Genomic DNA, 23449 nt, shown 5'->3' with positions numbered 1-23449 from the left:
TTATTTATTTATACATATATCTGTTTGCCTTCACCTCCCTTATCTCACCTCACTTGCTCACATTGTATATAGACTTATTTTTATTTTTTTTCACTGTATTATTGACTATATGTTTGTTTTTACTCCATGTGTAACTATGTGTTGTTGTATGTGTCGAACTGCTTTGCTTTATCTTGGCCAGGTCGCAATTGTAAATGAGAACGTGTTCTCAATTTGCCTACCTGGTTAAATAAAGGTTAAATAAAAAAATAAAATAAAAAACATAGATGTGGAATAGTGATGCTCTGACTAATACAATTTTACCAGTCTTTTTAATGAACCAGGAAAAGTTAGGGATTCATGCACCACATAAAACAGAAATAGGAGTACGACATACATTTTTGTCTACCTTTGCTTTACCAGTTCATACAGAAAGGATTTCATAACTGTGCCCCACCCTGTGTGACTGTGATTTAGGCCTACACCCCAATCAGATATATTGATGATCAAGGGATCAGCAGGAGTAATGGACTATTATATCCATCCATGAATTAGACTGGATTAATGCAAACATTGTCATCTAACAGCAATAGCCTTCATAGTTTTCATTTTGTTATCATGAAATTCATCTGGAATTGAGGACATCTCCATGGAGGACGATATCCAAATTCCGTTTAGCATGCAATCATGACCTTGACTTCTTTAGTAATGCCATTAGATAAACTGGCTTCTTGAATTACATTGATTAACGTGTCTGCCTCTGTAGAGCCTATTGGATATTTTCAGACTCATATTTTCATGGTGGATGCTATCCCTTTAAATTATACATGTAATTACACTTTTAGACAAACTCATTGACCTGACATGTTTTCCCATTTAATTTCAAAGTACTTTCCCAGTTTTCCAGCCGTGAAGGCACACTTGGGAGCATGTGTGATGTGCAATGAGCAATTTGCTGCATAGGATCGTGAGTCAATAAACAAATGAACACAGATCCAGCCCACTGTGCTCACTGTCTGGAGAAGCCTCTCATTTGATTCTCTTCACAACCTCAACCAAAAAAGTCATTTGTTTCACATTTGCTTGCTGAGGAGTGGGGCCTGGATAACGCTAGAAAGTAGTGGAATGATCGGCAAATGAGTACAGCTTGTAAATCAATAAGACTCATTTGGAAAGGTGAAGTGATATTACATCAATAGCAGATTGAGGCCCCATCCAGCCCATATCTTACCCATACCCTACCTCTTAAAGTTCAAGCTCATAACATGGATTTCCGTGACCTTTAAATGGGATAGTCTTATAGGCTCTATGACTTCGTTGGCCTTTTTGACTCCAAGTGAAGGGAAAGGGGTACCTAGTCAGTTGCACAACTGATTGCATTCAAATGAAATGTGTCTTCCGCATTTAACCCAACTCCTCTGAATCAGTGTCCTATGATCTATCAGTGTCCTACGATCTCTTTCTCCTCAGAAGCACTTTGCCTTCTTTTCAGACACTTCTGTTGTGATTTATATGACCAATTTTTTTTAAATGAGTATTGCTCAGACATTCACCATTCCAGAACCAGTGCTAGGCAATAACTCCACACAGTAGGTCATATGAACACACCTGGAGAACTAAACAACCTGGATTACCAGCCAAAAGCCAGCAATGAGCCGTTTGAATTTGTGTCAAGGGTTATTTAAAAATATCTCTTATTTTCTTTGTCTTTTCTATTATTTTTTTACCACAATTTTGTGGTATCCAATTGGTAGTTGCAGTCTTGTCCCATCGCTGCAACTCCCGTACGGACTCGGGAGAGGTGAAGGTCGAGAGCCGTGCGTCCTCCGAAACACAACCCAGCCGAGCCGCACTGCTTCTTGACACAATGCCCGCTTAACCCGGAAGCCAGCCGCGCCAATGTGTCGGAGGAAATACCGTACACCTGGAGAACGTGTCAGCGTGCCTTGCGCACGGGCCCGCCACAGGAGTCGCTAGAGCGCGGTGGGACAAGAACAGCCCTGCCGGCCAAACCCTCCCCTAACCCGGGCGACGCTGACATGTTTTAATAGAGATGAACTGGAGGAATTGCACAGACCTTGGAGTAGTGAGACTCAATAGCAGAAACACTGAGATAAGGGTGCTTTACAATAACTTTTAACCTCAACACAGATTCACATGAATGTCTAAGTTACGGGCATGTAACTCTGGTCAGAATTCTGTTAGTATATGTTATGGACAGTTAATGAGATGAAAGGCTTGCTCTAATTAATTTGGTTAGAAGTAAAATCTCATGGCATGACCATCTTAAGAAGCACCGGGGTTACCTTCAGCTCAGTCAAGAGACGATGTGTATATGTTGTATACATGTGGTATCTTTATCTGGAAGACTGGAATTGTTCAGAGATTTATGGACACATGTGAAGGTGTTTTTTGTGTATATATTCAGTTCATCTGGAGGTGTTTGCTGTTACAGGCGGAGAACTCTGCCTTGACGATGGAGAACGACAACCAGAGGAAGCAGTATGAACGTTGTCTGGATGAGGTGAGTGTGTATTTCTCTCTCTCTATCTCTCACAGACACACAGCTCACTTGGTTTACTCTAAGCTGAAATCCTTGATAAGGTCTGGAAAGGACTAGGAATTCCTGTAGTTTCCTTACAGAAACATCCACAAAGTATAGAGCGTTGTTATACAGGGTTTGAATCTAATGAGAGTTAAGCATGGGAGTTCTAAGGGATGAGACCTCTCCTCCTACTCAGAGACTGGCCAGGAGTGAGCTAGTGTGGGTTGAGTGTGCTCCTTTCCTCCTCTCCTCCATTACAATGGGCTGATTGTCTCTCCATCTCCCTCTCCATTTTTGAAGAGGCTTCCTTAATGAGGCAGTTACCATGGCAATCGTTGCCCTCTTGAATTTTAAGTATTCAGGTAGAAGACAAAATGTTTCAACACAACTGTAGTGAGAGTAATTCACTCTGCCAAAAAAAGCCCATCAAAACGAATGTTCCAAACCCAGGCAATCTCTCAGGGTGCTTTGTGTCATGATGACATCAGAGTTGTCATGATAGCTATATTTATTTGTTTATTTAACCTAGGCAAGTCAGTTAAGAACAAATTCTTATTTACAATGACGGCTTACCCCGGCCAAATCCTAACCCGGACGACGCTGGAGTGGCTTCAGGACAAGTCTCTGAATGTCCTTGAGTGGCCCAGCCAAATCTCAGATTTGAATCTGATCGAACATCTCTGTAGAGACCTGAAAATAGCTGTGCAGCAACGCTCCCCCTCCAACCTGACAAAGCGTGAGAGGATCTGCAGAGAAGAATGGGAGAAACTCCCCAAATACAGGTGTGTCAAGCTTGTTATTTTTCATACCCAAGAAGACTCGAGGCTGTAATCGCTGCCAAAGGTGCTTCAACAAAGTGCTGCGTAAAGGGTCTGAATACCTTTGTAAATGTGATTTTTCTGTTTAATTTGAATACATTTGCAAACATTTCTAAAACCTAGTTTTTGCTTTGTCATCATGGGGTATTGTGTCTAGATTGATAAGGGGAGAAAAACGATTCAATCAATTTTAGAATAAGGCTGTAACCTAACAAAATGTGGAAAAGTCAAGCGGTCTGAATACTTTGCGAATGCACTGTATGTGCATATATTTTCTATCTTTGTTGGACACAAGGGAATGAGCTCCAAGTGATTTTAATGTAAGATATCTGTTCCCTACTATTCCCACGTATAATAAAGAGACACGTGATTGTATAAAAATATAAGCAATGGTTGAAAGTTATGTTTTAGTCAATCATATCGATTTGCTTCTTGGAGTCAATTTGCAGTCGACAAATTATTTGTTATTATAAACTGGGTGGGTCGAACCCTGAATGTTGATTGGCTGACAGCCGTGGTATACCACGGGTATGACAAAACATGTATTTTTACTGATCTAATTACTTTTATAATAGCAAAAAGGCACTTCAGGGGGTTGTGGTATATTTGCAATATACCATGGCTAAGGGCTGTATCCAGGCTCTCTGCGTTGCTTCGTGAATAAGAACAGCCCTTAGCCGTGGTATATTGGCCTGATACCACACCCCCTCGGGCCTTATTGCTTAATTATGTTCCAGCCCCCAGACCATCCGCTCAATAAAAAATTAGACCTGCGACTAAATCTAGTTGATGATCCCTGCTGTATTCTGTCTGCGCTAGCCCGGGTACTCATCTACCATAGTTTCAGGATCTGCTGAAATGGACAATGTGAAAGAAATGATCTGAGCCAGCATGGTATGTTTGGGGGAGGCGCAATTGTCTTTCAGACAAAGAATAATCTGTCTGTGTTCAAATTTCTGCTTACAGATTACTGCTGTATATCAATTTCCAGCCTTCCTCCTATCCTCTTTTATTTTATTTCACCTTTATTTAACCAGGTAGGCAAGTTGAGAACAAGTTCTCATTTACAACTGCGACCTGGCCAAGATAAAGCAAAGCAGTTCGACACATACAACAACACAGAGTTACACATGGAGTAAAACATACATACAGTCAATAATACAGAAGAAAAATAAGTCTATATACAATGTGAGCAACTGTGGTCACCAACTGTGGTGAGATAAGGGAGGTAAAGGCAATAAATAGGCCATGGTGGCGAAGTAAATACAATTTAGCAATTAAAACACTGGAATGGTAGATTTGACAGCTTCAGCTCTTATGAGTGTTACTTAAGGTTAGCGTAACTCATTAGATACAATTATGCCATGTGATAGCTGTGAATTAGTGGTCACTCTTACGCAACTCTTAACCAGCTCATCTTTGTCATTAGTAGCAACTCATCACCTTTCAAAGTGCCCTCCAAAAGGACCACTATCTTCTGGAAGGATCTTAAATCCTAAATCACATTTCTACAGCATCTCTGCCCCCTACCAGCTCACACAGTTGGCAATATGTAATGCATTCAACATCACACTTGAAAATGCAAAAATGTTGAATGATCTCTGAAAATAAACAACATAATTGCACAATTATATAAATTCAAGCCCTTCATTATATTCTGCTACCTTCATTCATATTCAATGCTACCGTCAAATAAATGTATCCACAGAAAAATAATAATCTAGTTTTGAGGAAGAGGACGGAGGGCCTCTCACATTAAAACGTTATTGAAAAGACTTGAGACTGTCACGAAAAAGCTTGTTTTAATTATAAGAAGTACAGCAGTTTAAACAGACAGTTTTGAAACAGTGTAAAAGAGGATAAAAGTATCAAACCAGGAGTAACAAATGTGCAAACTACTCTCCTAGTTAGGTAGCTGCACTAGGGTCGGACAGCATGACTGTGTAGATCAATACACAGTAGAGATATGGCTCGGAAAACATACCTCAATCCAGGGACGAGAAATGCCATGTACTCAGAATTGTCTCATTATCCCAGCTGTTACACCGGGAAGTTTGAAAGACCACTAGTTTTCGTAGGGCCGCTTTTTGTTAGGCAAGCCGCCCTTTTCGTCCTCATGCTAAGTAACAGAAGCCACATCGGCCATTTTGAAATGACACTAGAATGTGCATTGAACAACAAAGGATTGTCAGCCAATCAGGCTCTGTGCGGACTACATCGCCGAGCTGTGCAAATATCAAAATAAAAGTCCTGTGTGTGGGGAATGGCTTAGCGTATGTCAAACTCTCCGGAAACTATGGATGCTCGTCTGAAGTACAATAATGAATTAGTAATCCGTGTCATTGTCAAGGGATGCGTTAACAAAGGTAATAAACAGCCACACACTAGAACATTGTTGTTGTCTTTGAATAGTTTGCTTCCTTGTTGGAGCTCCAAAAGCAGCACTGGACCCTGTCTTAGCAAACATTTGGAATCACAATCAATATCACAATAGCAAATGAATTCACAGTGAGAAATTCATAACATTGCTATTCAGTACAGTATGAAGACCAGCCTGAGTCCTGTTTTTGCAGTAAGTAGGTCCCCTGTACCTGCGCCCGTGAGGGGAGTGATGAATGACTGCACGGCGGAAAGGACTCTCTAAAAAGTAAACAATAACGTGCAAAAAATAAATAGTAACACGATAAAATAACGAGACTATAAACAAGGAGTACCGTTACTGAATCAATGTGCAGGGGTTACGAAGTAGTTGAGGTAATATGTACATGTAGGTAGGGGTAAAAGTGACTAGGCAATCAGGATAGATCGTAAACAGAGCTGTAGCAGCGTTTGTAAAGAGTGTGAAAGTGTGTCTATGTGTGAGTGTGTGTAGTGGTGTAAAGTACTTAAGTAAAAATAATTTAAAGTACTACATAAGTAGTTTTGGGGTGTATCTGTACTTTACTATTTATATATTTGACAACTTTTACTTTTACTTCACTACATTCTTAAAGAACAATGTACTTTTTACTCCATACATTTTAGAAGCAATTAGAAATGATTCATACTTTGATACATAAGTATATTTTTTGCAGTTACGTTTACTTTTGATACTTAAGTATATTTAAAACCAAATACTTTTATATTAAGGTATCTTTAATTTTACCCACATATGACAATTAGGTACTTTTTCTACCACTGAGTGTGTGAGTGTGTGGCATCAATTTGCTTGTGTGTTTTGTGTGTGTGAGCGTATGTAGGTGCATGTGTTTGTTGGAGTGACGGTGTAGTATGTGTGAGTGTGTGGGTAGAGTCCAGTGAGTGTGTGGGTAGAGTCCAGTGAGTGTGCATAGAGCCGGTGCAAGAGAGTCAGTGAAAATAAAAATGGGGTCAATGCAAATAGTCAGGGTAGCCATTTGATGAACTGTTAAACAGTCTTATGGCTTGGGGATAGAAGCGGTTTAGAATCCTTTTGGTTCCGGTACTGTTAGCCGTGAGATAGCAGATAGAAGTGGAGTCTTTGACAACTTTTAGGTCCTTCCTCTGACAACGCCTGGTATAGAGGTCCTGGATGGCAGAGAGCTCGGCCCCAGTGATGTACTGGGGCCTTACGCACTACCCTCTGTAACGCCTTATGGTCGGTAATGCAACCAGTCAAGATGTTCTCGTTGGTGCAGTTGTGGAACTTTTTGAGGATCTGAAGGCCCATTGCCAAATATTTTCATCCTCCTGAGGAGGAGAGGCATTGTTGTGCCCTCTTCATGACTGTGTGTTTGCACCATGAAAGGTCCTTAGTAATGTGGACACAGAGGAACTTGAAGCTCTCGACCTGCTCCACTACAGCCCCGTCGATGTGATTAGCAATTAGTGTACTGGAAGAGCATCCAAAGTTTTGGGAGAGTTTGACATATACTAAGCCATAAACCACGCTGTACTTTTATTTTGACATTTCCATAGCGTGACGACGTAGTCTGCACGGAGCCTGATTGGCTGAATATCCTTTGTTGTTCAACACACGTTCTAGTGCCATTTCAAAATGGCTGACGTCGTTTCTGCTCATAGAGATATATAGAGGACTCATCTTTGTATCTGTGCCATTATAGCATCTGTGACACCATGGGCAGCGCCATTGAGGCTATCTCCATTTTGAAGTAGTCAATTTTCTTCTTCACGATTGGCTGATCCCTCCTAATGATCCTGTTGGACATGACTCCAACAGGGTCACCAGGGGGGATCAGTCAATGAAGTTGGAAGTCGCACCCAGTTGACTACAATAAAATGGCAGAAGCCCTCGATGGTGCTGCCCATGTTAATATGGCCTTTTGACGACTAGATGCTTCTATCATTCTCTATGCTTCTGCTACCTAGAATGAGGACAAAAAGGGCAGCTTTTTGGAAAAACTAGCAGTTGTGTAACAGTGGGGATAATGTGACAATTTAGAGTACATCGCATTTCTCATCCCTGGATTGAGATACATCAGAGAGAAAGGGGCGAAGCGAACTCGGCCCAAAATCTGTCTTCTCCAGCAGGTGTTTTTTTGCGCTCACCAAGAGAGGAGTTTTTGCAACGAGGTCAATGAGAGTGTTGAAATTGGTCAACAAAAAATGTAATTGGTTACTTGCTACTTGAGGCTTATTTGATCGAATATACATTTTGTAAATCTTAGGTTATTAGGTTGTTACGAGTGTACTGATATAAGTAGGACACCTGACATCACGGCAACTTTAAGAAAAAAACACTTTATATTGGAGTTGTGCCTCTTAGTGCTATCCAGGATCTTTGGGATGTCACTTCCCTAAACCCTACCCTAACTGTTTTAAATTTCAACTTCAATGGGGTAGGGACAACCTAAGGATCCAGGATAGCAAGGACCATTATGGTTGTTCACACACGTATCTGCCCTCTCATTGGCTAGAATGGTACCACCTGATCTTGCCTCATCACAACTGCCTTCCATTTTTAAAGACATTTATTTCAATTGTTAGTGCGGCAAAAATAGTATCTGGCCATATCTCCCGCTGGCTCTAAAGTGTCTTGATATACACAGTCATGCTGTCCGACCCCAGCGCAGCTCAGTGTAAACAAGCATAACGGTAGGGTTGGCTGAACGACGACATGAATAACATACATACATTTTAAGCTTTTTCATCAGGATAGAACAGCGGCTTCTGGTAAGACAAGGGGTGGCGGTCTATATATATTTGTAAACAACAGCTGGGGCATGATGTCTAAGGAAGTCTCAAGGTTTTGCTCGCCTGAGGTAGAGTATCTCATGATAAGCTGTTGACCACACTATTTACCAAGACAGTTTAAATCTGTATTTTTCGTAGCTGTCTATATACCACCACAAACAGATGCTTGCACTAAGACCACACTCAATGAGCTGTAAACGGCCATTAGAGATCAAGCCTTGTGGTGCCAGGACAACAACCTCTCCCTCAACGTGATCAAGATAAAGGAGAGGATTGTGGACGACAGGAAAAGGAGTCCCGAGCACGTCCCCATTCTCATCGACAGGGTGCAGTGGAGCAGGTTGACAGTTTCAAGTTCCTTGGTGTCCACATCACCAACAAACTATCATGGTCCAAACACACTACAGCAGTGAAGAGGGCACGACAAAGCCTATTCCCCCTCAGGAGACTGAAAAGATTTAGCATGGGTCCTCGGATCCTCAAAAGGTTCTACAGCTGCACCATCGAGAACATCCTGATTGGTTGCATCACTGCCTGGTATGGCAACTGCTCGGCCTCCGACCGCAAGGCACTACAGAGGGTAGTGCGTACAGCCCAGTACATCACCGGCGGCCAAGCTTCCTGCCATCCGTGACCTCTATACCAGGCGGTGTCAGAGGATGGCCCTAATAAGACTCCAGCCACCCTAGTCATGGACTGTTCTCTCTGCTACCACACAGAAAGTGGTACCGGAGTGCCAATCAAGGTCCAAAAGGCTTCTTAACAGCTTCTACCCCCAAGCCCATAACACTCCTAAGCAAAGGGCTACCCAGACCCCTCTTTACGCTGCTGCTAATCTCTGTTTATTATCTATGCATAGTCACAGCTAAGCAAAGGGCTTCCCAGACCCCTCTTTACGCTGCTGCTAATCTCTGTTTATTATCTATGCATAGTCACTTTAACTCTACCTACATGTACACATTACCTCAATTACCTCAACTAACCGGTGCACCCGCACATAGACTCTGTACCGGTAGCCCCTGTATATTGCCTCGCTATTGTTATTTTACTGCTGCTGTTTAATTATTAGTTACTTTTATTTTCTATTTTCTACTTATCTATTTCTTATTTAACACTTAAAATTTGATTTGATTTGAATCTTCTGGCATCTATTTATCTCTCTTTTCCCGAACAACAAACACTAGACTTTAGCCATGGCTTAATACGCAACTGTACTGAATCAGAACTTAATGAGGGGCGTGTGGGGATTTACCATCTACAACATTCCAATGGCTGTCCTAAACACACACACACACAATCAACTGTAGAGATGTACATAGTGATAGTATAAGCTTTAAATATATATCATGAAAGTAACAACTAGGGCCCTTGAAACAAACAAACAAACAACAACAAGGCAACAGTAAACTTGTTGTCCCCCATGAATGATGCAGCTCCCCCCTTGGGCCAATTGAGATATCGAGTGTGACTAACTCATTTCAGTTAATTACTATCACTCCTGTGTACTTTTGTAAATGCCAGATCTCTATAGCAGGATGCATCATTCACCCAAGTTTAGTCAAAATCATCCCAATGCTGTCTGAGATATCGCGTGTGACTAAAGTTCAAACAAACTGAGGGCGGCAGATTCACAGTCCCCTCCCCGATTTCATCATGGGGGAAAATTAAAACATTGGAGAGGTAAATGTCTCTGCATCTTCACACAAACGTTGTGCAACAAGCCTGAAAGACAAAGATTTCTTTATCATGACACGTTGACTGACCGTTGTCTTAACTTTTCTTTGAGTGTATTGTTATTGCAATGTCTCTCTTTTGTTTATCTCCTCTCTTGCTCTGCTCTCTTTTGCTTGAAGGTGGCTAATCAGGTTGTTCAAGCGCTCCTCACTCAAAAGGTTTGTCTTTGTTTTGTTTGATTAAAGCATCATTAAAGTCAATCAAGTCTAAGGGAGGCTATAAAATAAATAATGATGGAATGCTAATAATGGTGAATAGAATTAGTTGTGTTCTAGTTAGCACGTCATGTCTATTGAAACTGAAAAACCACATAGTCACTACTAACTATTAAAACAATGGCTAGTCAAGCCATTACTACTGTTCCAGCTGGCTGATTGCCGTTGTTACTTAGGTAATGTAATGCATAGCACAGAGAATTTTTAACCAACCCTTTACTTGGCGATACTTCCTCAATTTCCGACTTGGAAGACAATGCATGTCTTCTAAACTTCCATTGCTAGTTGCAGGTGGTTCGTTTTGAATTAAGAAAATGTTCTGTTATTAAATAAAATCAATGTTTTGCTCCATGAAGTCTATTTTATTTCACATCTTCTCTCATTTATTGAGAAAGGTGGGCGCAACTCAAATCATGCTTTGCGATCAAAGACACTCACCTGTCTTGATAAATGAGAAGATTTGAAATAGGTAATAAAGCGGCATACACTTCATGGAGCAAAAAATAAGATTTCATTTAATAAGGTAACATTTTGTCAATTTAAAATGAACCACCTGCAGGTAGCCATGGAAGTTTAGAAGAAATGTGTTGTCTTCCAATTCGGGAATTGAGGAAGTAACATATCGCCAAGTAAGGTTGGCTGAAAATTCTCTGTGCTACGCTTTACATTACCTAAGTAAGAATGGCTGTCAGCCAGCTGGAACAGTACTATGGAATATGCTTATCAACTTTCTGCTGATGTGCCATGTTTGGGAATGAATATTATAGGGACACTTTCTATGAGTCGTGTGTATGTGAAATATTATGAATGCATACTACCATTTTAATGCATGAAGAATGTATTGTACGGGCACTAAGTGTTTCCTGGTTAGGTCACATGGTCAGGAAAAACTCCTGGCGCTACATAAATCATAATGGAAGGCACACTGGACATGTATAATTCTAAGCCGGTTTATGCGACGTTTAACCCACCTTCCTTGTGCTTGTGTGGGTGAATGTCCAGGACCTAAAAGAGGAGTGTGTGAAGCTGAGGACACGCGTGTTTGACTTGGAGCAGCAGAACCGCATACTGAACGTTCTCTTCCAGCAGCGGGTCAAAATATTCAGCAACCCTGTCTCCCAGGTAGGCTTGGCTCTGTATAGACTGGATAAAGACCAACAATAACTAGTTAAAGGTAAGCTATATTAGCATTTGAGCAGGTTCATGGGATTGGTCTTTTTTTTTTTTTTACTTCGTTGGGGCATGGACTCTACAAGATGTCAAAAGCTTTCCACAGGGATGCTGGCCTGTGTTGACTCCAATGCTTCCCACATTTGTGTCAAGTTGGCTGGATGTTTTTTGGGGGGTGGACCATTCTTGATACACACTGGAACTGCTGAGCATGAAAACCCCAGCGGCGTTGCAGTTCTTGACACACTCAAACCGGTGCACCTGGCACCTACTATCATACCCTGTTCAAAAGCATTTTACTCTTTTGTCTTGCCCATTCACCACCTGAATGCCACACATACACAACCCATGTCTTAAAGCTTAAAAATCCCTATTTAACTTGTCTCTTCCCCTTCATCTACACTGATTGAAGGGGATTTAACAAGTGACATCAGTAAGGGATCATAGCTTTCACCTGGAAGTGGATTTCTATGAGTACTGTAAGTCTGTCATGAAAAGAGCTGGTGTTTTGTATGTTCAGTGTACAGACATTGCTTATTGAAGACAATGACTTACATACAGTACCTGTCAAAAGATTGGACACACCAGTTCATTCTGTGGTTTTTCTTTATTTTTACTATTTTCAACATTGTAGAATAATAGTGAAGACATCAAAACTATGAAATAACACATGTAATCATGTGTAATCACATGTAATCTGGAATCATGTAACCAAAAAAGTGTTAAACAAATCAAAATATATTTATATTTGAGATTCTTCAAAGTAGTCACCCTTTGCCTTAATGACAGCTTTGCACACTTTGCATTCTCTCAACCAGCTTCACCTGGAATGCTTTTCCTACATATGCTGAGCGCTTGTTGGCTGCTTTTCTTTCACTCTGCGGTCCAACTCATCCCAAGCCATCTCAATTGGGTTGAGATCGGGTGATTGTGGAGGCCAGGTCATCTGATGCAGCACTCTATCATTCTCCTTCTTGGTCAAATAGCCCTTACACAGCCTGGAGGTGTGTTGGGTCATTGTCCTGTTGAAAAACAAATGATAGTCCCACTAAGCGCAACAAGATGGGATTGCATATTGCTGCAGAATGCTCTGGTAGCCATTCTGGTTAAGTGTGCCTTGAATTCTAAATAAATCACAGACAGTGTCACCAGCAAAGCACTCCCACACCATCACACACCACAGATTTCCACCTGTCTAATGTCCATTGCTCGTGGTTCTTGGCCCAAGCAAGTCTTTTCTTCTTATTGGTGTCCTTTAAGTAGTGGTTTCTTTGCAGCAATTTGACCATGAAGGCCTGATTGACGCAGTCTCTTCTGAACAGTTGATGTTGAGATGTCTGTTACTTGAACTCTGCGAAGCATTTATTTTGGCTGCAATCTGAGGTGGAGTTAACCCTAATGAACTTATCCTCTGCGGCAGAGGTAACTCTGGGTCTTCCTTTCCTGTGGCGGTCCTCATGAGAGCCAGTTTCATCATAGCGCTTGATGGTTTTTGCAACTACACTTGAAGAACACAGTTACCAGCCCTTTCAAGCTTAACATCCTTATCATTTATCGCCCTCCAGGTTCCCTTGGAGAGTTCATCAATGAGCTTGATGCCCTGATAAGTTCCTTTCCTGAGGATGGCTCACCTCTCACAGTTCTGGGTGACTTTAACCTCCCCACGTCTACCTTTGACTCATTCCTCTCTGCCTCCTTCTTTCCACTCCTCTCCTCTTTTGACCTCACCCTCTCACCTTCCCCCCCTACTCACAAGGCAGGCAATACGCTTGACCTCATCTTTACTAGATGCTGTTCTTCCACTAATCTCATTGCAACTCCCCTCCAAGTCTCCGACCACTACCTTGTATCCTTTTCCCTCTCGCTCTCATCCAACACTTCCCACACTGCCCCTACTCGGATGGTATCGCGCCGTCCCAACCTTCGCTCTCTCTCCCCCGCTACTCTCTCCTCTTCCATCCTATCATCTCTTCCCTCTGCTCAAACCTTCTCCAACCTATCTCCTGATTCTGCCTCCTCAACCCTCCTCTCCTCCCTTTCTGCATCCTTTGACTCTCTGTGTCCCCTATCCTCCAGGCCGGCTCGGTCCTCCCCTCCCGCTCCGTGGCTCGACGACTCATTGCGAGCTCACAGAACAGGGCTCCGGGCAGCCGTGCGGAAATGGAGGAAAACTCGCCTCCCTGCGGACCTGGCATCCTTTCACTCCCTCCTCTCTACATTCTCCTCTTCTGTCTCTGCTGCTAAAGCCAATTTCTACCACTCTAAATTCCAAGCATCTGCCTCTAACCCTAGGAAGCTCTTTGCCACCTTCTCCTCCCTCCTGAATCCTCCTCCCTCTCCTCCCCCCTCCTCCCTCTCTGCTGATGACTTCGTCAACCATTTTGAAAAGAAGGTCGACGACATCCGATCCTCGTTTGCTAAGTCAAACGACACCGCTGGTTCTGCTCACACTGCCCTACCCTGTGCTTTGACCTCTTTCTCCCCTCTCTCTCCAGATGAAATCTCGCGTCTTGTGACGGCCGGCCGCCCAACAACCTGCCCGCTTGACCCTATCCCCTCCTCTCTTCTCCAGACCATTTCCGGAGACCTTCTCCCTTACCTCACCTCGCTCATCAACTCATCCTTGACCGCTGGCTACGTCCCTTCCGTCTTCAAGAGAGCGAGAGTTGCACCCCTTCTGAAAAAACCTACACTCGATCCCTCCGATGTCAACAACTACAGACCAGTATCCCTTCTTTCTTTTCTCTCCAAAACTCTTGAACGTGCCGTCCTTGGACAGCTCTCCTGCTATCTCTCTCAGAATGACCTTCTTGATCCAAATCAGTCAGGTTTCAAGACTAGTCATTCAACTGAGACTGCTCTTCTCTGTGTCACGAAGGCGCTCCGCACTGCTAAAGCTAACTCTCTTTCCTCTGCTCTCATCCTTCTAGACCTATCGGCTGCCTTTGATACTGTGAACCATCAGATCCTCCTCTCCACCCTCTCCGAGCTGGGCATCTCCGGCGCGGCCCACGCTTGGATTGCGTCCTACCTGACAGGTCGCTCCTACCAGGTGGCGTGGCGAGAATCTGTCTCCGCACCACGTGCTCTCACCACTGGTGTCCCCCAGGGCTCTGTTCTAGGCCCTCTCCTATTCTCGCTAAACACCAAGTCACTTGGCTCTGTCATATCCTCACATGGTCTCTCCTATCATTGCTATGCAGACGACACACAATTAATCTTCTCCTTTCCCCCCTCTGATAACCAGGTGGTGAATCGCATCTCTGCATGTCTGGCAGACATATCAGTGTGGATGACGGATCACCACCTCAAGCTGAACCTCGGCAAGACGGAGCTGCTCTTCCTCCCGGGGAAGGACTGCCCGTTCCATGATCTCGCCATCACGGTTGACAACTCCATTGTGTCCTCCTCCCAGAGTGCTAAGAACCTTGGCGTGATCCTGGACAACACCCTGTCGTTCTCAACTAACATCAAGGCGGTGACCCGTTCCTGTAGGTTCATGCTCTACAACATTCGCAGAGTACGACCCTGCCTCACGCAGGAAGCGGCGCAGGTCCTAATCCAGGCACTTGTCATCTCCTGTCTGGATTACTGCAACTCGCTGTTGGCTGGGCTCCCTGCCTGTGCCATTAAACCCCTACAACTCATCCAGAACGCCGCAGCCCGTCTGGTGTTCAACTTTCCCAAGTTCTCTCACGTCACCCCGCTCCTCCGCTCTCTCCACTGGCTTCCAGTTGAAGCTCGCATCCGCTACAAGACCATGGTGCTTGCCTACGGAGCTGTGAGGGGAACGGCACCTCCGTACCTTCAGGCTCTGATCAGGCCCTACACCAAACAAGGGCACTGCGTTCATCCACCTCTGGCCTGCTCGCCTCCCTACCTCTGAGTTAGATGCACTATTGTAAAGTGGTTGTTCCACTGGATATCATAAGGTGAATGCACCAATTTGTAAGTCGCTCTGGATAAGAGCGTCTGCTAAATGACTTAAATGTAAATGTAAATGTAAGAAACTTTCAAAGTTCTTGAAATGTTCCTGATTGACTGACCTTCATGTCTTAAGGTAATGATGTACTGTCGTTTCTCTTTGCTTATTTGAGCTGTTCTTGCCATAATATGGACTTGGACTTTTACCAAATAGGGCTATCTTCTGTATACCACCCTACCTTGTCACAACACAACTGATTGGCTCAAACACATTAAGAAGGAAAGAAATTCTGCAAATTAACTTTTAAGAAGGCACACCTGTTAATTTAAATGCATTCCAGGTGACTACCTCATGAAGCTGGTTGGGAGAATGCCAAGAGTGTGCAAAGCTGTCATCAAGGCAAAGGGTGGCTACTCAAATAATCTCAAATAAATATAAAATACATGTTGATTTGTTTAACACTTTTTTGGTTACTACATGATTCAATATGTGTTATTTCATAGTTTTGATGTCTTCACTCTTATTCTACAATGTAGAAAATATAAATAAAATAAAGAAAGACTATTGATGAGTAGGTGTGTCCAAACTTTTGACTGGTACTGTGTGTGTGTGTGTGTGTGTGTGTGTGTGTGTGTGTGTGTGTGTGTGTGTGTGTGTATATATATATATATATATATATATATAATTATTATTCGGAAATATTTAAATTACCTGATTAGTCTGTGTGTATATATATATATATATATATACACAGACTAATCAGGTAATTGAAATGATATTTTAAATGATATAGTGTTATGACATCCAATTACAGTATCTTATTATTTGTGTCATTAGATATTCAAAAACAGTTATTGATGATATTGATTTCCATAGAGCTAACGGCAGATCCAAAACAGAGGAGACCAATGACACCCAACCTTAATTTCCTTGAACAGCTAACTCTGTCATCTCAGGGTATGGCTACTTTCAAGACTCCTAGGAGCTCCTTTGTTAATACCCCAAAGTTCGAGGTAGATCAGACGAATTTATAGTGTTTTCACATAGGATTTATGGTATTTTGCCTATTAAAAAAAATGGGCAATGTTGATCTGACCCCCTTACAAACAAGCCCATTTTTACCACATTCTTGTCTGCATACATCTTTTATACCTTGCGTGCGCATGCCAGTGACAATTGGTAGTAGTGGTGTGGTTGGGCGTCTATTGTTTAGGCAGGTCCTAAAAAACACAAGGCTAATATAATTTATTTTCAGAACAATAGAATAGCATATTTTGAGTTTGTTACATCCAAATGAATGAAGTCAATAGTTCATTATTTTGTTCATTAAACAGACCAACACCTACCCTGACCACAGTCAACACACATATTGTGTTGTAAGAATATAATTAAATATAACAGAATAAAATGCTAATAATATATTTTTCCCACACAACTTGCATCACGGCAAGGTGTGGAACTGCTGTCATATAAAAAGAAGTGAAACAGAGCCCAAGGCAAGTCCATGCATTTTTTTTTATCCTTTCATCTCTTTCCTACCCTCACTCCTCTTTGTTAGGGAGCAGGCGTAGGGTCTTACATTGAGAGTATCATCATCATGATACCGATTGAAAATAACAGCAGTATATATTTTCAAAAGCATGTGTCTCATTCATATTTCATATTTCACAACCTCTGCGGGCTTTTGGAGTCACCTTTACACAATTGAGCAAAGTAATAGGCCTATACTTTTATTTAGTCTACATTATGTAAGGGATAATCAACACGGGGATATGCGTTCTATGGAAAATAGTGAACGACGTGGAAGCTGACCTCCCAGAGTTGCATTATTTTCCAGAGTACACATAGAGCCCTGAGTTGATTATCCCTTTCATACCATGGCTATAATTTAACACATGTGCCACTAGAAATGTGTTCAAATGTTGGTAGAAATGTGTTCAACATCCACTGAAGTAACTAGCAAGTTTACTAGATAGCTACAGTAGTTGCTGTGGTAACAAAACAAACAGACTTGATAGTTTAGCTAACCAAACCATCAGTCCTAGCTTGCTATTATGAAAATCTATTTCAACAATACCAATACTGTTTTCAATTCGACTTTTGCTTTCATAAGCATACCAAACAAAACTTGTAAAACTGAACTATAGCAATTGAATTCTACCGTGCAAATATACTGTGCATTATAGGGAAATAATGCACGCTCTAGATTGCCCTTCAAGCCAATCAGAAAGGAGTATTCAACAATGCCATTATATAATGCATGCTAAATGTTTCTGATCAGTGATTATTGAGCAAATAGATGAGCAATACCACCACTTATTTGATCAGCCAGAGAATTAACCAAATATACAGAAGGAGATTCAGTGAACAAAAATCACATTAAGACAAGTCAGAGGCTTTTAGTTGGGAGTAGGCCTAGGCTACAAAGTGACTGCCAGTGAAGAGCAAAATAATCCACTTGTTAAGCTACATAACATGCTGGAAAAATTTTCTGATCAGTGCTAATAAATTAACCAACTGGGAAAGATGATAATGATCAGCACTCAACCCAACTCAGCTAATATTTCCACGGCCAAATTGTAGCCTAACCAATATCCAGAAAAGAAAAATCTGACGATTGATTTATTAAGACGAGTCTACACACTTGTCTCAAGGCAACTCGAAACGGTGCCGAAATAGTGGAACACACGCAGGTAGGCTTTTTGCTTAAAATGAATTATAACAATTGGATGACTTTGAGTTTCAGTAAGCAACAATTTGATGCCTTCAATTGCATTGACCTATTTCCAATATTTTTGTCATTCAGTTATATTTATTCCCACAGTAATTCTTTATGTATCTATCCAGTTGTGGTTAAGAAAACAGTGCATATGGTGGGCTATGCGAAGAGATGGGTGAAGTGACATGTTTCGCAAAGTTTAGTATTACCAGGAGGATAGTAGTAACAGGCCCTGCCTAGCAACCATCAAAAGCTTCGGAGCGTAGTGAGTGCCAATTCCGCCTCAGCATTAAGGTTACATTTCACACTAAGCCGTAGGCAGAACTTTACCGCTATCATGACTAGGTTGGTTGGCGGAAATAAAAGTGGTGGCTTTCTCGTGGCAATACCTTTCATACAGTGCCTTCATAAAGTATTGTAACGAGTGCGTGTGCTTGGCCGGTGAGCGCGTTCCTGTAAGACGTCGCAAGCTAGCGCGTCGCAAGCTAGCGCGAGGACGCACCCTTTGAAAGGAGGGAGTAGTGTAACGACCCTGGGTTTATACCCGCGGAAATTGTCTCTGCCGCAAGAGCATTGCTTTTGCGGCACAGTCGATAGCGCGCCGGACCTCGGGCTAGAAGGTCGAGGGTTCGAGACCTGCTCCCTGCTGTTTCATTACAGTATTCATACCCCTTGACTTATTCCACAGTTTGTTGTGTTAGCCTGAATTCAAAATGTCTTATATTTACATGTCCTTACACATCTATACACAATACCCCATAATGAAAAAGTGAAAACATGTTTTTAGAAAATGTTGCTAATTTATTGAAAATGAAATACGGAAATATCTGATTTACAATAAGTATTCACACCACTGAGTCAATACTTTGTAGAAGCACCTTTGGGAGTGATTAAGGCTGTGAGTCTTTCTGGATAAGTCTCTAAGAGCTTTCCACACCTGGATTCCCATTATTCTTTTCAAAATTCTTCAAGCTCTGTGAAATTGGTTCTTGATCATTGCTAGACAACCATTTCCAGGTCTTTCCATAGATTTTCAAGTAGATTTAAGTCAAAACTGCAACTTGGCCACTCAGGAACATTCACTGTCTTCTTGGTAAGCAACTCCAGTGTAGATTTGGCCTTGTGGCAGCCACTACTATGGTTGAAAATGTGGAGAGTAGTACTCAGTAATGTGTTCTATTGGATTTGCCACAAAAGTAACATTTTGTATTCAGGCCAAAAGTGAATTGCGTTGCAGTATTACTTTAGTGTGTTGTTACAAACAGAACGCATGTATTGGAACATTTGTACTCTGTATAGGCTTAATTATTTTCAGTTTGTCAGTTAGGTTAGTATTGTGGGGAAAAAAGTTGGCGGATAAACATCTTGGTTTGAAAGGTGTATTAGACACTTTGAATCTTTCTGTCTTGTGGGGGATTCAGCACGTCTACTTCCTGTGCAGTCTTGTAGATGTTTTCACATCTACTGTACGGTGGATCATTTCATCTTTTTGCAAAGCCATGGCCAGTCAGGAGGCTACACAGTTCCACAAGGGAGTAAAAAATCTTTGACGATTTAAATGTTGGTATTTCATTTGAAGAAAAAGTCAATGCAATAGAAGGAGAGAATTACAGATTACAATTATTGTGGTCTCTCGTCTTGTTCTTTTCCTTTTTTGACCTCACTGGAAGTGGTCATGGTTTGAACATGAAATGTCTGATTCCCCTGTCAGTTCATTAAGTTTACTATGAGCTTAAAAGGGCAGTAAAACGTTGTCCCACATCCCTGGCCTTTTCTGTAAAGGTCAAATTCACCAACTCGCTAAGGGAGCAACTGACTGCACTTCTTCCTGCCGGAGATCAGTGGTACTCTAGCAGGAAGTTATATTGGTACAGATCCGACAGGGTAGAACGAATTGTGTATATCAGGGATGGGCAACTGGTGGCCCGTGGCCCCCCTTGTGAAGGTCCTCAGGTCAATTTCCCCAAAAAACGAAACAAAAACTATTTAAAAAACTAAATAACAACAATGTTGGAACTCAGTCAGGCTTTCAACTTACTGTTGAAGGTTAGAATAGTAAAATACACAATTTCAACATTTGATTTTCCATCAGCAGTTTTCCTCTTGTTATGTCAGTCACTGATAATCAGTCAATTAGCCCATGTCAGTGAAGTCTTTTTAGACTAAGTTAGTTTAGCAGTCAGCTTTCTAAACTTGTTATCATGGTCAAATTACCAGCCGGGTGGGCCCCATTGCTTTTGTTTGTCAGTCTCACTCAGATATCATATTAAAAACTGCCAACATTTCTCACCACCCTATGGCAAAATGTGTAGAATTGCATGAAATTAGTTATAAAATGTATACATTTCTCTCCGCTGTCAAGAGGGGGGCCACTACAATGTTTTTCTCACAACTGTGGCCCTTCTTGATGAGTTCAGATTTTTTTGTGGCCCCCACCCCCATCAAAGTTGCCCATCCCTGATGTATTTAAACCATGGATTTCTGATGCTATATACTGGCCAATGATAGGCTTTGAAGCCACCAGTCAGCTTTTTGCTTTTTTTACCCATCTACCAATAGGTGCTCTTAATTGCGAGCCATTGGAAAACCTCCCTGGTCTTTGTGGTTGAATCTGTGTTTGAAATTCACTGCTCAACTGAGGGACCTTACAATTATTTGCATGTGTGGGGTACAGAGATGAGGCAGTCATTAAAAAAATCATGTTAAACACTATTATTGTGAGTTAATGCAACTTATTTTGTGACTTAAGCAAATATTTACTCCTGAACTTATTTAGGCTTGCCATAACAAAGGGGTTGAATACTTATTGACTCAAGACATTTCAACTTTTCATATTTTATAAATTCCACTTTGACATTATGGGGTATTGCGTGTAGGCCAGTGACAAAAACTCTCAATTTAATCTATTTTAAATTCAGGCTGTAACACAACAAAATGTGGAAAAAGTCAAGGGGTGTGAATAATTTCTGAAGGCACTGTATACACTAGATGACTGACAGGGAGGTGCTGTGTGGAAGCCACCACTCCTCCATCTTGGTACCCCCCCACCATTGTAAAAAATAGGGGTCTGAATAATTTCTGACGGCACTGTATATACATTATTGGGTAAAGTGTTTGTTACTATAGTAAAACATTAAAGTGGGATTCATAGGTGTTAGTAACACTTTTAGGTGTTATTGTTAGGAGTGTTAAATAAGTGTCCTTTTGTGTTTTCCAAAGAAAAATACTCCTGGGGTTCCGATTCAATCAAAACTGGTTACCAGGTGTCTGAAAATGTCCCACTTGATTGAATAGGACTTGGTTTGACTATTTTCCCTTTCTTTTGAAACCTTCAACAAATTTATTTTTAGGGGTGGGGGGAAGATGGTGTTGATGGGGAGTGTGTGGTGTGTGTGCAACAATTTCATTTCAAATGTACCTATAGTTACGTAAATTAAATTGCGTTTTACATTTGTCTGTCAAATGAAAGAAGAGATTTCTGTCTTTTTGTCACGATGTTTGTAATAATGGTCGGACCAAGGCGCAGCGTACGTAGAGTTCCACATATTTTATTAGAGAAAGTGAAACTTAGAAAGAAAGAAATAAATAAAGAATAAACGAACCGTGACGACAATGCAGTGCTAACAGGCAACTAAACATAAACAATATCCCATAACCCACAGGTGGAAAAAATGCTATGATCCCCAATTAGAGACAACGATAACCAGCTGCCTCTAATTGGGAATCATACAAATCACCAACATAGAAAATAAACCTAGAACCCCACATAGAAAATATAAACCAGACCAACCCGCCAGTCACGCCCTGACCTACTCTACCATAGAAAATAAAAGCTTTCTATGGTCAGGATGTGACACTGTCAAGCAATTCCTTCTAAGCATCTTGCATTTCTGTGATAAGACAATAGCTGTGTTCGAATACCTACGTATACTAACATAATGTATACAACATACTTATAGTATATACTATATACTATTAGTTAATTTTAGTATACTGTAAATGAATGGTATCCTTTCAGTTGAGTGTAGTAGCACTTCACCTTTCTACTGGAAGTGTATCCTGTTGCTATGCAACGTCTTGCTAGCTTGTTAGCATAACAAATTATTAGCTAGACATCTTACAACTTCTTTAACAATGTCCATTTGAGAACGCACAATGACTATACCACTTAGCTAAACTAGAATTTCATGAATAATCAAGTCAATACCCATTGGGTAGTTAGTTAGATTGCATATAGTTAATATACTGGCAAGTTTGATGTATTAGGAGCCAACTAACGTTAGGTAGCTAGCTAACATACTGGTACATACAAGCAACTGCTGTTAAGATATGCTATGTGGTTTGTAAGGCTAGCGTAGCTAACAAATTGTCAGCCAACACAACATTTAACATAACTTACGTATTTGAAATAATTACTTTATTACATTGCTAAAAAATTTCTTAACAGTTATCATAATTTGTTGAAGCAATTAATTTATGTCCGTTTTCGGCAGACTTCGGCTGCACATTTTCCACCATTTTCTTAAAAATCTGAAAACGTTGTGAAGCTACGCCCATTTTCTGAAGAATTGCATTATTGCCCTAAAAGCACGGAAATTGTGTTCACTGCTTGTGGTGACGAAGGGTACCATACTAAACTACAAATGACCTCTATGTATCGCAGCATAATCACAAAACTTTTAGTGGAGTAACCACTGTACTTTGTTTTTTGGCGAATGTAGTAGAACTTTTGGCATACTAAGTATATCCATACTATGACCAATAAGCATACTACATACTGAATTTACTTCACAAATAGTACGGTTAGTATGAGTATTCGAATGCAGCTAATATGATATCTTTAGCATTGGATTGAAGTGGTAATGGCCCACAGGAACATGTTATGTGGAGATTGCTCCCAGTTCTGAATGATTAGTTCAGCTATTCTTCTATAGACATTAATACACGATTTTCACATACAGTATCTCGTTTCAGGGTCCGGTCCACTTGCTACCCGGTGTTCATTCATTGAGGGAATATACGGTACTTATTTGATCATGTTTAGATTCCAACAACAATCCAAATGTACTCTATCCACATGACACTGGACAGTTCCTGACTGAATAAATGTCCTGTTTATTTGATTCTGATTCCTGAATCATGTAAGTGTCACTGGAGGTTTTCTCCGTTCAG

General features: G+C 41.3%; 1 protein-coding gene across 2 annotated transcripts in view; it reads left to right on the top strand.

Moving 5' to 3' along the window:
• The window catches only part of LOC129816411 (nck-associated protein 5-like), a 111295-nt gene that overhangs the window by 48264 nt on the left and 39582 nt on the right, over window positions 1-23449 (top strand). For both annotated transcript variants that reach the window (XM_055870869.1, XM_055870868.1), the window contains exons 5-7: window positions 2435-2503; window positions 10368-10406; window positions 11466-11585. In XM_055870869.1, coding sequence (XP_055726844.1) covers window positions 2435-2503; window positions 10368-10406; window positions 11466-11585 — 228 coding nt within the window. The remainder of the gene's footprint in view (window positions 1-2434; window positions 2504-10367; window positions 10407-11465; window positions 11586-23449) is intronic.

Source organism: Salvelinus fontinalis, chromosome 19 (genome assembly GCF_029448725.1).
Source record: "Salvelinus fontinalis isolate EN_2023a chromosome 19, ASM2944872v1, whole genome shotgun sequence".
NCBI lineage: Eukaryota > Metazoa > Chordata > Actinopteri > Salmoniformes > Salmonidae > Salvelinus > Salvelinus fontinalis.
This window is presented reverse-complemented; position numbering and strand designations above follow the sequence as displayed.